This window comes from Mauremys mutica, chromosome 7 (assembly GCF_020497125.1).
Source record: "Mauremys mutica isolate MM-2020 ecotype Southern chromosome 7, ASM2049712v1, whole genome shotgun sequence".
In the NCBI taxonomy this organism is placed as follows: domain Eukaryota; kingdom Metazoa; phylum Chordata; order Testudines; family Geoemydidae; genus Mauremys; species Mauremys mutica.
In genome coordinates, this window is record NC_059078.1 from 20,467,823 (window position 1) to 20,482,779 (window position 14,957).

Sequence of the window (14,957 nt, forward strand, 5' to 3'; positions counted from 1 at the left end):
GGAGAAGGGGGGAAAGGGCTATTTCCTCCTATGGCATTGCATATTAGATGGACTCTCTTTTTTTAAAGCGCAGTTAAGCACCTCAGCCAGTTAACCGCAGGCACTTCAGGATTCAAGCATGCCCCCCCCCAGCTGGAAGCCAGACTAAAGACCACAAAGTAAGGGGTGGATGGGTGCATAGCTATGGGAGACAGATGTCTGATGATCTTTGTCTCCCTATTTCTCCTCCCTTCCAGTCCATCGCCACCACCAGCGGTTCCAGTCTCTGCTTCTCAGCTGTTGATAAGGGGATTGTGGGCCTGACAATGAGGTCGATTTAAAAAGTGGGATTTACTGAACTGTAGCAGCTAATTAGAAAAATAAATCTCATTGTGTGAGTGTAGATAAAACTCAGTTCAATGGGGTGGGGTTAATGTCTTATTTCTGGAAGCCGATTGTTTACAAATTAATACTCCATGCTTTCTCCAGTGGAGGGGGCCGAGTCTACCCCTGGCGCCTGGAGATAAGCCAGTTGCAGAGGGAACCTTATCACTGTGGCATTTTCATTTTCCAGGTAGTTGGCTCCCAAGCTAGAATCTTGTACTCTGATCAGAAGGGTCGTGTGGCTATTGCGGTGGCTATTAATCGAGCCATTGCTGAAAAAAGGATTAAGGTATGGCTTTTCCCACTCAATGCAGCATGGTAATTATGTTTAGTAGCTGAGATCAGGGTGGGATGGGAGAAGTAGAACGGTTCAACCAATGGTAATAAAAAGGTATATTACAAAATGTCAAGCCAAATTCTCTTCCCTGTTACACCGGGACATATTCAATGAGAGGAGAGTCTGACCTAGAGAATGTCTGCATAGATATCACACTTAAACCCCAGGTAAAAAATCTGCCTGGTGTTGTGTATGGGCATCATACAGTCGGCATTCACTCACACTTCGTGCGCTAGTGAAAAATTAAGAGAAACCAACATAGCCTCTGATACTGCCACCTTTGTGCATGCTGGGTCGTAAGTTACTGTAGGAGTAAGATACTAGTCAGTGTGAGTAACGGAGGCAGAATCTACCTTGTTGAAATTTAGTACGTGCACAGGAATTTGTACATATTGGGATTTTTCTAAGGTCTCTGTGGGCCTTGTATATGATTGTACAGCAATGTAGCACTGTGGGACCTAGATCGTAGGCACTGCTGTAGATAATACATATGTATTATTGCAAAGAATCTGGGGCTCATGGTTGGGCTCAGTTAGTACATGCATAATAAAGGCTTTTATACTACAGCAAAACTATGTGGTATACAAGCTTCTGGTTAACAAAATTGAATTCTTGCTTTTATGCTCATGAAAGGTGTTTAGATGATGCATGCTGTGGTGGCATTTTGCTCCCTGCATTTTAGTATGCTGGGGCCTGGCATGCATGTTTTTCTGTGCAACAGAATAACATAATCAGCCTGTGTGTTTGTTTTAGAGAGGGTTCTGAGCCTCAAGGGTCTGATCACCAACCCCACAAATCAGAGAGCCGTTCAGATCCAGAGGTTCAAACCCATCTTTTATATTTTTTTGTTGCTCAGAAAATCTAAGGGCCTAGTTCTCCTCTCAGACAGGTTTTAAGCCAGTGTAACTTCATTGGTGTTGCTCCAGATTCGCACTTGTTTAAGTGTACTTGGAGTCAGGCCCAAAGATGTTAAATCACGCGTCTCTGTCTTTCCAGTGTCAGAGCTGAATTATCATCATTTTTAAAGAAGCAAATTCATGTAAGGCTTATAATGAATATCAATGGAGCAATGTCTGGTTTTTGTTACTCAGAAAATGTTTATTAACATATTTCAAATACTGTTGATCATCTCAGGATTCAAAATGAACATAATTTCAAGCTCGTCTTAAAAACTAAACCTGGCCAGACAAACCAAGCCCTTGGAGCTATGAATGACAAGGGCAGGCTTCCATGCCTTTCAGATTTTGTTCTGTATCTTTTTCATCTTTTCAGAATCTCCATTCCCCTTCTCAGCCATTCTCATGAGCTGGACATAGAGGTGCCCTTGAAGTTACTTCATAATTTGCTGGCAGCACAGAGCAGAGTGAGCAAACTGACTCCAGATCGAGCCAAGTCCATGGAGTTACTGTGGTGTAAAACTGGCATAAATGAGAAGAGAATCAGGCCCTATCAGCTGGGCTAAATATCTGCCAGCCAAGAAAGATTTATCTGAGCTGTAGGAAGCTGTTAAGTTTCAATGTTCCCTTATTTGTAGTTTATTATTTATTAGCACTGATTGGAAATATTCTGGTGGAACAGTTTCCACTAGAAAATGCCCATTTGACAACATTGAAACGTTCCGGGGGAACGTGTCTATTTTGACAAAATTCCGATGGAGACCGGGCAGGTTTCCAGCAGAATCCTGTCTGGTTTCCTGCCAGCTGACCTGCCTGGCTCCACACCAGCCTGCCCAAGCTTCAGGCTCACTGCTCCTCAGCAGCCCAGGCTCCCAGGGCTTCCATGCTACTGGCTCCAAGGCAGCTTGTCTGGCAGAGCCAGGGCACCCATGGTTTCAAGTTCTGTGAGCTGCTGGGCTCCCCATCTGGTGGGCTGCCATGGCTGTGACCAGCTCAGGGAGCTTTGGAAATGTTTCCAAAAGGTCAGAATGAAATGTCATTTTAACTTTTTTCTAAATGAAATTTTGGAATGATTGTTCTAAGAGAAATTTCAAATTTTCATTTCTTGTTCCACTTCTCAACAACTTTAATTGTTTTGGAATTTCCTGTGGAATGGGAATTTCAGTTTCTACCCAGCTCTATTATTTATTATTTATATTCCAGTAGCACCTAGGAACCTCCGATGTGGACCCAGACCCCATTGTGCTAGGTGCTGTACAAACACCCCAAAGAGCTCACAATCTGTAGTGATGTTTAAGTTACACATATATGTTGCGATTTGTGGTTAAGAATCAATGAAAACAATACAAGACAAGCTAAGGGCCTGACCTCACAAAGCTTTGATTGCACAGGCAGTACCACTGCAGTCAATAGTATTATATGAATAAAGAATACTCCGTGAGTGAGGTTCACAGGACTGGTCTCTCATTTTGGATAGCATCTTTCATAAAAACAAACAGTTTCCTTAAATGCTATAGAGTTACAAATGCAGTTGTACTAAATGATAAAGTTCGAGTTAAACTATAAAATGAAATGTGGAACTTTTCAAAAATATTTGTGTAATCTCTCATAGTCTCAGATATTATACTTAATTTCACATTTTCAAAAATGTTGCAAATTCATGAAGAAATATGGCTTTGCCCTGTTTTTTGTTGTTCTATTTCGCATGAGGATTAACCAATCCACAAAGTCTTTAAAATTTCAGGTAACAGTCAATTCAGATCAATTACTTGCAACATTTTGCATTTTTTTTTAGTGTGAAAATACAATTTTCATGAAGAGCTCTCAAAAAAGGCTCTTCATCTCTGGGTGTGAAATGATGGTGATTTTCTCCACCAGATTTCACACACAAAAAGTCAGCATTTCTTTACCAGTTATAATAAAAATTGATGGCAGAGGGAGAAGGAAATTAAGAGGATTAGGGTGAGGAGTAACGAGTTCTTTTTAGATGAGATTTGAAATGAGATGGTAAGTCAATAAGGCAGAGAGTGAAATCTGCAAAAAAACAGACTGTCAACTCTGTCATTCACAATCTGTGTAGGATTCCACTTCCTTGTCCTTGGTTTTTTGTAGGCACCGGTTGTCCTGAGTCGAGATCACCACGATGTGAGTGGCACCGACAGTCCTTACAGAGAGACCTCAAACATTTATGATGGATCAGCCTTTTGTGCAGGTCAGCAGAGCAGCTGAGATGCGTCTGTCTAGGCAAACAAAAGAAATGGCTTAAAACAAGAAATTAATTTTATAGAACATTTTAAATGGGTTTTGTTTAACTCTTTCATCCCAATTAATCAGATTTCCTGTTATCTTGACATGGCGGCTTTATGGGATATAATTATGATACAAAAATTAGCATGGAACTAATTAAAGTAGAAGGGCCCTTGGTAACACCAATGTAAATCTAGACTAATGCTACAAAAGTCACTGACATTATTCTTGATTTATATTGGTGTAATCAGAGAGTAGAATCTGCCCCAGCTGATGGAACTCCATGGAGGGGGTCCTTTGATTTACACAGGTGCAAGATCAAAATCAGGTATAAAGTTCATAGAATCATAGACTTTAAGGTCAGAAGGGACAATTATGATAATCTAGTCTGACCTCCTGCACAATGCAGGCCTTAGAATCTCACCCACCCACACAGGTTTGATACAGGAGTGGGTGGGTGAGATTCTGTGGCCTGCGTTGTGCAGGAGGTCAGACTAGATGATCATAATGGTCCCTTCTGACCTTAAAGTCTATGATTCTATGAACTTTATACCTGATTTTGATCTTGCACCTGTGTAAATCAAAGGAACCCTCCATGGAGTCACAGCAGTATTAACCTGGTACAGTATAAGCAAGATCAGAATCAGGCCCTGTGTGTACAAAAATGCTTTGTACAGAATTGATACTGACACAGCCTGTTCATTTTACTCTGTGCATTAACAAGAAAATACAGTTCAGATTCTATGAGACAGCCCTTGTCATCAGGGAACATGGGCTGATGGTTAATGCACAGCAGTGAGCATCAGGAGTTCTGGATTAGGTCCCAAGCTTTGCCACCAAGCTGCAGAATGACCTTGGCTGAGTCATTCAGGTTCCCTTTTCCAAAAGGGCCTTTAATTTTGGGAGCCCTAGAACCTGATTTGCAGAGTGCTGAGCACCTGGGGAAAATGCAGATGCTCAGCACTTCTGAAAAACAAGCCCAAAGTATTTCAGATTAGGAACCCAAAAATGGAGGCACTCAAATCAGTGCACACTTTCAAAAATGTTGAGGTAAATCTCTCTCTGCCTCAATTTTCCAACCATAAAATGGGAATAATAATAAGTGTACCCGAGGGGGTGTTGCAAGGTGTCATGAATTGCTGATGGTGAAGTGCTTTGAGGTCCTTGGATGCAAGGTGCTACAGAGCTATAAGGACAAAGTATTATTAGCAGGTTCCCAGAGCTGCAAAATTTGACTAACTTGTAGGATAGCTGAGGATTCCAGTTTGAAATGGAGGCTCATTTTTTAAGAGTGCAGTTTGTTTATCACTGTTTAATAAAATTGTTTTCTTGACTTATATGGACCCCTTTGAAAGATCTCCTCCAAAGCCCACTGGAATCAATGGGAGTCTTTCTATAGTTTTCAGTGATCTGTAGATCAGTCCCTAGCTCCTAAGGTCAAGCTCTGAGAGAGAGCTGGGGAACATTTTAGGTCTCTTCATTTCTCCCCCGCCCCAATACTGCAATATATGGTAGTTTATCTGACCTGACCCATTTGAAGTCCTCTCATTACTGAACATTGGGATTTTCTGTAACTTTGGGCCCACCTGTTTTGGTTTTGCATTAAGCACTTCAGCCTGACAATCAAGGTCACCGCAGCCCAGGCAGATGCTGTTGAGGAAAGTGTCTTTCAGTGCTGTCGTTCGCTCAATTAGTGACCTTTTCCAAAGCAGAGGGCTTGCAAATTATTGCAGCATTAATCTGCTTGCCATGGTTCCCTCCTAACCTTGACTCTGCTCAGCCGTTTGCCTGAGAAGGGAATGGAAGTTTTTACATGTTGAGTGTACAGTCTTATCCCTCTTGTCCTCAATGCCATCTGACAAAGTAATTATTATGTTAACTGGGTTATTAAAGTGACATTATGCCAGACAAGATGATACCATAATGAAAGCTTTTTGACAGGGTTTTAACATGGATCAATGGCTGCATTAGCTAGTTCATGGTAGTTCACCTGAATATGCAGTACATGCAACATTGCAAATGTGGTTCTAGGGATGTGTGTGTTTGTTTCTTTGGGTTGATTTTGAACTCATAAAATCAAAGCACTTGCTCTGTTGTTCCTGAATAAAAAATTGTAGGGTCTTGTTTTCACTGGGGTCCAGCCCATCATTTCTTCCACACGTGCACACTTCTGTGTATACTTCGATGTACTACAATTTACATGCAAAGCTGAAAGTTTAGATTTGGATATGCAAGTGTTAGTGCCCCCTATTGCATGGGCTAATGTGTAAACTGTGTTTATGTGCATTTCAGAGGAAGCCGTGCACTGAAAATCAAGTCTCTAATTTATTTTTCTGCCTCTTTAAATTGTGATTTTTAAAGAAATAAATATTCTAGGTAACTTCTAAGCATTAATGCAGTGGTTCCCAAATTTGTTCCACCGCTTGTGCAGGGAAAGCCCCTGGTGGGCCGGGCTGGTTTGTTTACCTGCCGCGTCCGCAGGTTCGGCCAATCACAGCTCCCAGTGGCCGTGGTTCGCTGCTCTAGGCCAATGGGAGCTCTTGGAAGCGGCGTGGGCCGAGGGACACGGCAGGTACACAAACTGGCCCGGGCTTTCCCTGCACAAGTGGTGGAACAAGTTTGGGAACCACTGCATTAAGGATTAAATTCACTCTTGTACAGAGGTTCAAGGCAAAGCCTTCACACTACTTAAGTCCCATGGAAAATCTCAACATAAGGCTTACTTGATGCACAAGACTTTTTGCTTGTTCCCTGCGCATAACCGAGAGCTGTGATCTGGTGGTCTGAGCATGAGTTTGGTAATTGGGAACTCCTGATTTCTACTCCTTGTCTCTTCCACTTTGTGTCTAGGTTTTCAAAAGCATCAACTAATTTTGGATGTCTGTGCTGAAGGGTGCCCAGTGTAAGACCCCATAACTGAGGCATCCAGAATTATTCGACATTTTTTTTAAATTGGGGCCTTAACTTCTGTGCCTGTTTCTCTGTTTGTGAATGGAAATGACAATACCCACCCAACTTTGATTTAGAACTGAGGGTTATAATTAAATAATGTTCCTACCATGAAAAGTGCCACGTCTCTGCAAAGTCTTATCTATTCCAGTGAAGTCTTAGGACTGGGAACTTACGTCGGCCTAGCTATGTCCCTGAGGGGTGTGAAAAATCCACATCCTTAAGCAACATAGTTAAGCAGACCTAATCTCCAGTGTAGACAGCGCTAGGTCAACAGAGGAATTATACCGTCAACCTAGCTACCGCCTCTTGGGGAGGTGGATTACCTATGCCGACAGGAGAACCTCTCCCGTTAGCTGCGCTGCTGTAGCGATTGAAGTGTAGACATACCTTTATTTACTTATTTTCTAGTTTTCTACAATTCCTCTTGCATAGGCCTCTCATTTTAGATCTCCACTTTAGCAGTGTATAAAGAGTACTACTATCCTGAGAGAGCAGAGCATTTTGTGATACTGGCATGTGTTTCCTCCTGTGTGGAAAGAAAAAGGATGGAAAAAATAGTTTCTTCCCTTTGCCCTCCCCAAGTGGGAGAAAAAGCAGTGAAGTAACAACAAGCATTACATGAAATAAGTGAAGCATTCTGGTGCTGCAATAACTCATTTCCTTTCTTCCTAGATATGGCGGTACAGAATTTTGTAGGAGATGCAGTTAGAGGAGCCACTTGGGTTTCCTTACACAATGGTGGTGGAGTTGGCTGGTAAGGAGAACTTGATCTTGTTTGAAGGGAAGAGCAGTTCCATCCAGTTGACGTGTGTGTGTGTGAGAGAGAGAGAGGGAGAGAGAGTGAGAGAGAAGAGTCAGCATATGCTACTGCGGCAGTGAAAGGCCATGTTCATGGGAACAATGGAGATTTGGGGAGGGGAGGCTCAAAGGGTATATTATAGGTTGACGTGTGGTGTCGTGTGATGCTTTTTAATTAATGTCCATGTGTCAAGAAAAAGTGTTTTAGACATTGGCCATAGCACTATTTAGGAAACTTAATTTGCCAAACAAGGACAGACTGGCTTCGTCTTTTTGAACAGACCCCACTTCCAACATTGTCTTCACACATGAAGAACCAGAGTGTTAGTGGATGGATTGTGTTTAGGTTTCCCCTTAAGCTGCATTTAAATCTGTGACCTTAGGACCCCAATATAACATGCCCATGTGCTAAAGTGCAACAAAGGGTTATTGATACAAAACTGCTCAGGTGCCAGCAAACTTTTTTCCGTCCTTCTTCGTTCAGTTCTTCACTCCTCTTCCCTTGCTCATGCCTGGCAGGATAAAGCATGCAGCAGCAATGCAAGGACTGGTTTAAACAACAGCTTTCTTGTTGCATTACACACTGAACCTGCAGGGATTTTTAAAGTGAGAAGCAGAACAAGATGATTGCCGTATAGAGGGATGGGGATGTATATTTTCAAGAGAATTCTCAGAGGTCACATTCTGATCTTGGTTACGCCAGTGTAAATCCACAGTAACTCCACTAAAAATTTACTCTGGACTGACACTGAACTCAAATCACAATATAGCTGCTGTCTAAGATGTCTTTCATCATGTAATCTAAGCACCGTGGATAGAAATGCCTAGAAGGTGCTTTTTTGCTTTGATTTGTATGATTGTTCAAACTACTCAAGGATGGTTCAGATTACTCACTTCTAGCAGATTTACATTAATAAAAGACAGAGAAGTTGGAAGAACAAACTAATGATTATCAATCTTCCTGTTTCAGGGCATAGGATGATCACCACTTACAATCTGGAAAAAAGTCCTTCCTTCTACCTGGGCACACGAGTGTGTTGTTAGAGCTTCATGCCTTCTCATGTTAAACAATGCCAGAAAAAAATATACTAAAATAAATCATGGCTCTTCAGCCTAGGCCTGGATCCAGCAAAGCACTTTAACATGTGAGAAATCCCACTGACTCCAGTTGGACTGCTCAAGAGCTTAAAGTTAAGCACATGCTTAAGTGCGTTGCCGGATGGGACTCTACGTACTGTGATGATGGGTGCTCTGTAAATGTTGCAGTAGAGAGACAGATTGTTCTGGTATGATACAGCAGTTTGTTACAGCTTTTCTATTATTGTTAGGGGGCTGCATTCTGTTTTCAGTTACACCAATGTAAATCTGGAGTCACTCCATTACCTGCAATGTCAGGTTCACACTGGTGTAGCTTCAAGCAGAATTTAAGCCGTGACTGTTTGTTTAGGCATCCTTTGGCTCTTTTATTAGAAGCAGAAAATTTAGTTTTTAACAGTGTTTAAAAATAGTTTCCCTCAAAAAATTGTCCTCTTTCCATGAATCTCCATGTTCGTGGCATGAGCTTCCAGCAAACACAGCTAGAGGGAGGTATTTAGGGCCAACTGGGCCCATCTGCAAACAACGTACTGCAAAACTTGTACACTTGAATATTCTGGGTGTACAGTTGTTACATAAATCTACTGGGTTTATTATTGATTATTAATAACACAAATAAAATTACGTCATCATCCATACCGTTAAGTTTGGCTTGCCTTACCCACCCAAGCAGTCCCATGAGTGAGGTGAGGAGCTGTAGGGCATTAAATGTCACAGCATTTTCTGATTGACCCTCTAGTACACAAGTTTAAGGTGGTTGCCGGTAGTATAGGGATGTCTGATCCAGGATTTCAAATCTGTGCAAGAAAAATGATAATACTGCAGTACTGCCACTTGTTTTTCCCAAGCTCTGTCTGACATTTCACTAAATGTCCCTTTTCCCCCTAGGCCACTGCAGTAGGCTGCTAGCTTAGATGAAATCTCAGTCAAGCACATGACTTTAAGGGCAGGAAAGTGTATTGCCATAGGAAATGCTGATCACCAAGACCGCAAGTCTAACATATGCCAGCAAGTTTGGAAACTACAGCTAAAAATGTAGTGTGAGAGGCATGAAGTTACTGAGGCTTCGGCTGGTTGCATTGTCTCTGGGATATTGTCCACTGGAACAGAATGTTGCTGAAAGAGGCACAATTTTTGCTGTTAAATGTTGTAAAGAACCCACTCTCCTTCCAATATGTTACAGAACAGCTGTACAGAGAACCAGAATTAAAGAGCTTGCAACAGATGTTATTCACAGAGGCACTGACTATTATCTGGCCTTGTTAACTGGAGCTAAAACAATCTCCCATCCTGGTTGGTCAGATCATTCTGTCTGCATTATTCTGACTCTAGTGATTTCATGGAGTTATTACTGACTTAAACCTGGATCAGATCAGAATCGGGGCCATAGTCTTGAGAGAGTCAGGCACACAGGGTGAAATCCTGGCCCTGTTGACGTCAATTAGTGTTTTGCCATTGACTTCAGTAGAGCCAGGATTTAATCCATAATGTCTGCTAATTATAATGGAGGATATGTCTCTAAATCCCCTAAACTGCTCTGATAATCTCAACCATAGGCTGTAGAGATGGAAAACAACTAGATCCTGAGTGAATAATTCATAGTGAGTCATTTCTGTGCTGAATTTAGCCTTTTTCATCAGCTGCTGGAAAATCTGCCAAAAGATCACTATGTCCATGAATGTATTAGTTATTTTATTTAAATGTATTTGATTAATATCTTAAGGAATTGTTTATTCTATGCATTGATTGTGACTGTTCAAAATTCAAATGATAGAAAAGACTATCCAGTCCAGTAGTTCCCAATTTTTTTTCTGCAAATGACCCCTTTGGCATCTGACTAAAGGCATTGGACCCCTTTCATTTTTTATACATCAGTTTCATGTTGTTATAGGGCCTTTACACTTCATTTTTATCTGTATTTCTGTTTCTCCTAAATGGGGGTATTACTTTCCTGTCTTGTATAAGTGACGCAAGTCTTGACATCTGTGGCAAAATAGTACTTCTAAACCCTCACAGGGAGGATGTGGTCCTGAAGGGTACTATTGGAATGCCTCTGCCAGCCTGGGAATACCTCCACCAGTGTGACCTCTCACACTGTTTGGAGGACACCATTTTGAGAACAAAATGGCATCCTCTGTGCAGCAAAAGTGCAGAACACTGTTCTGGCCCTGACTCAAGGGACAGACCCCTATATAACCCATGGTGGGCCCCACTTTGGGACTCTAGTCCTACTTTTGCTTGAATAGCGCATGGGCCAGATTGGGATCTCAATTACACTAATGTAAATCTGGAGTAACTCCACTGGCTTAAGTGGATTTACACCAGTGAGTAGGATCTGTGTCAGAATGTAATACAAAGGGGGTGCTTGCAAAATTAATCAGAAAATTAGCAAATGGAACTTTACGGGAATCCAAATACTCATGGAAAGGCAGGTACCGGTAACCCAGCCTACCAATTGCCCTGGATGATTTGGGGTTGGGTATTTGGTACAGTACCTGACTGGCTCATTCTTGCTCACTTTACTCATGGGGGTAGACTTGGCCCTGTGTGATGAAAGAGTTTGGCTTCCACAAAGAACGTTGGAGTTGAAAATTGGGCCTGTCCTTGCACAAGTCTTAATAGGCCACTATGCTGAGACACAGATGTCGTAACAATGTCATGTTATTAGATGCTGCAGTCCGGAGAGCTTTCTAAAAGCCTTGGCACTGCAGTGGTTCTGTTCTGTTTAACTAGATACCACTCAGTCTAGTTGGAGCTGCATCCTCCTTGCATTTGTTTTTTGGGAGAAAAGGAGGGATAATATGGAAGTTTTTCTTTTAAAAAAGACACAGTCCCCAGCCATTACAAATATATTTGCTTTCCTTGCCTTCGGAGCCAGATGCTCTTTGGTCCTCCGTTTTCATCCAGCAATGTGGCACTTCAGCAACTGAGAACCTGTGTTGCATTGTAAAGACCGCTGGGGACATGAGAAGTCAGCTGGCTCTGCAATATAGAAATCTCCTTGCGCATGGTGAAAATTAGCCACCTCATCTCCTTGATCTCAGTCGATGTAGGCTTTTTGTCTGTGAGATTTATTTTTCCTCTTTCATTTCCCTGATAACTGATAAAGGAGTGTATGTATATACATATGTTAGAAAGAAATCAACTTGACATTGGAATGTTGCTGTTTAGAGAATTCAGAAATGAGGATCACAATTTATTTGGCAGCCAGCCTCCTCGGTAGATGTTTTGTTTTCACCAGAATTGTTGACAAATCTGATGCTTCTTCCTATGCGGCTCAAGAAATGTCTTTCCTCCATTTTGATTCACTAAGTTATAACCTTGTAACACAAACAGAAAAACAGGATTTGTATTTATTTAGCTGGATCTGCATCACATGCACTGTTGATGTGGGTACAGAATAACTCACGCTTGGCCATAATTATAGCAACTGAATGTCATTGATTTCTCGAGGTCTGTTCATTTGCACAAGAATATATATTAGCATGAGGTCTGTGTAACCTGTAGTGACAAAAAAGCAGAGGTAATTTAAGCATTGAACTACACAGTTGACAGTGTGACATCTTGATTGTGAGAGGGGCCTGGTTTTCTTTGATCACCTTACAAGGAGGCATCTGGAAATTATAGGAGGTAGCTTAGGTCAAAATGCCACATGTTTCTTTAATTACTTGAAAATATTACCCAATGCTAATGAAGGCAGAGTACTCTCCTTTAAAAGTGAGAGGTTTTGTTGGAAAAGCCATCCTAACAAACATGACTTGTTTGGGGGTTAATTTATTGGTGTGTTTTTAAATGGTAGGCCAGATTCTAGCTTGCTATTCTGGATGTACATTGGAGTAATTCCATTGAAATCAGTGGAGTTGCTCTGGATTTTTAAGATCAGGAATCTAGCCCTTCACCTCCATGCTTCAAAGAATTATCTTTGAGATGTTGGGCTCAGATGTTTTGTCACTAAAAAGAATATCTCTGCAAGTGTTTTGCCAAAGAGAATCTTTTACAAAACAAAACAAAAAAAAACTAGAGATCTAATTTTCTTACTGTTCTATATTAGTAGTGGGCTGATCTGAAAACCAGGTCCTGATCTCATTTACACTGGAGTAACTGCATTGAAATGATCAGGAGTTACTCTGGGTTTACATGGGTGTAATTGAGAGCAGAATTCTGGCTAAGTTATCAGTCACACTCAGTGGACCAAAGACAAAATGGGTGAGGTAATATATTTTATTGGACCAACTTCTGTTGGTGAGAGAGAAGCTTTCAAGCTTACACAGTGGGCTTCTTCCAGGCTAGGAAACATACTGAGTGTCACAGCTAAATGGGAGGTGTAACCGATTGTTTAGCATAAGTAGTTAACACACAAGGGACCATTCAAGGTGAAGTGGCCTGTTAACACCCCTCCAGTCATAGGGAGGAAAAGAACAGAGAGGACAGGGGGATGGCGAAGGCAGTAGCCGTGGGGTTATAGATAAGGCATGGGTATTTTTAGTAAAAGTCATGGACAGGTCACAGGCATAAACAAAAATACACGGCCCCTGACCTGTCCATGACTTGTACTATATACCTCTGACTAAATCTTGGAGAGGGGGCAGCCCGGGGGTTCTGTGGATGCTTGTGGTTGGGGGGGAAGCCCAGGGGATGCCGTGGGTGCTCGGGGGGGAGGTCTGGGGGCGCCGCAGGTGCTCTGGGGGGTACTGGCAGGGCTGGCAGGCTCCCTACCTGGCTCTTTGTGTCTCCCTAGAAGCGGTGACATGTCCCTCCCTTAGCTCCATGTGCTGCCCCTACCCCAGGCGCCGGCTCCGCAGCTCCCATGGTTGGGAACTGTGGCCAATGGGAGCTGTGGGGGTGGTGCCTGCAGGCGGAGGCAGCGCACAGAGCTAGGAGCTGAGGGAGGGACATGTTACCACGTCTAGGGAGTCCCCCAAGGTAAGTGCTGCCCAGAGCCCTCACCCCCTCCCACACCCCAACCCTCAGCCCTGAGCCCCTTCCGACATGCACCCAAACTCCTGCTGCTGAGACTGCCCCAGCAGCGGCTGGTACAGCTGGCTAAGCAGTTGCCCGAGCTGCTCAGGTGGCCAGCCACACCGGCCACTGCAGAAGTCACCGAGGTCCTGGAAAGTCACAGAATCTGTGACAAACTCGCTGCCTTAGTTATAGATTGTTTTAATAGGCCATAAATCCAGTGCTTTATTCAGTCCTTTCCTCCATATGACTGGAGAGGTGTTCACCTTGAAATATATTTTAATGCCTTATGCTAAACAAACTGTTCCAACTTTTATTTAGCTGATATGGGAGAATTAATAGGTCGGTCTGTCTATCTAGATACCAACAGGACCCCCATCACCGTACTATCTGAATGCTAGACCTGAATGTAGCAAATGTGAAAGGCTTAACCTTTAAGAAGCCCTGTGACTTGAGCTCTTTAATCATCAGGAATGCTGGCATTTCTGTATTTGGGTTTTGTTTTGTTTTAATAAAGCAAGTGCTATGTGGAACATACTGTCCTCAGGAGACTTATAGCAGGCTTAGCTTCTGGCACTGCCACTTGGGTCAGAAATGGGTTTGCTGGCTGGCAGTGTGGGAAAGTACAGAATGGGCTTCCTACCCTTTTCTACACTAGGACTTTGGTTCCTTGTACTGCTAGCTTTCCATCTTTTAAGTACAAAGACTCACTGACTGCATCCTGTATCCAATTTCAGCAATATTATCCAGGCCTAATTTAGATTTTCTCTTTCCCCCAGTGCATCTGACTGGAGGGATACCTTATAGGATTGGTTTGTATAATTAAAAAAAAAAGATTTATTTTAAAAATGTAAATACTTATATTTTAAAGGGGCGAAGTAATAAATGGAGGATTTGGCCTTGTTCTGGATGGATCGGCAGAGGCCGAGAAACAAGCTAAGATAATGCTCAGCTGGGATGTTTCCAATGGAGTAAGCAAAATCTGCCTTCTGTTTTGACTTGAAATATTGCTTTTCTTCTTCAAAACACAAAAAAATGCTTGGTATCCCAGGAATATGGAAGGTGTACCATGAAATAGGCAGAGTAACTAACTCTGCTAACTGTTCTCTGACATGTACTATTTATGGCCCTGATCCAAACCCCATTGAAGTCAGCGGGAGTCTTTCTATCAACTTTAGTCAACTTCAATGGGCTTTGGTGTCAGACCCTAAAAAAAAGACCCAATAAATGTAGGGCTTTTGGGACCTTATCCTGGGAGGTCAACAGCACCTCAACCAGGGGCGGCTCTAGGAATTTGGCCGCCCCAAGCA

The 14,957-nt window shown here is 42.4% G+C and overlaps 1 protein-coding gene across 1 annotated transcript in view; it reads left to right on the forward strand.

Annotated features, from left to right (window-relative positions):
* Positions 1-14,957, forward strand: part of UROC1 (urocanate hydratase 1) — a 103,284-nt gene that overhangs the window by 85,644 nt on the left and 2,683 nt on the right. The window contains exons 18-21 of the mRNA XM_045022784.1: positions 554-652; positions 3,709-3,808; positions 7,468-7,549; positions 14,519-14,618. Coding sequence (XP_044878719.1) covers positions 554-652; positions 3,709-3,808; positions 7,468-7,549; positions 14,519-14,618 — 381 coding nt within the window. The remainder of the gene's footprint in view (positions 1-553; positions 653-3,708; positions 3,809-7,467; positions 7,550-14,518; positions 14,619-14,957) is intronic.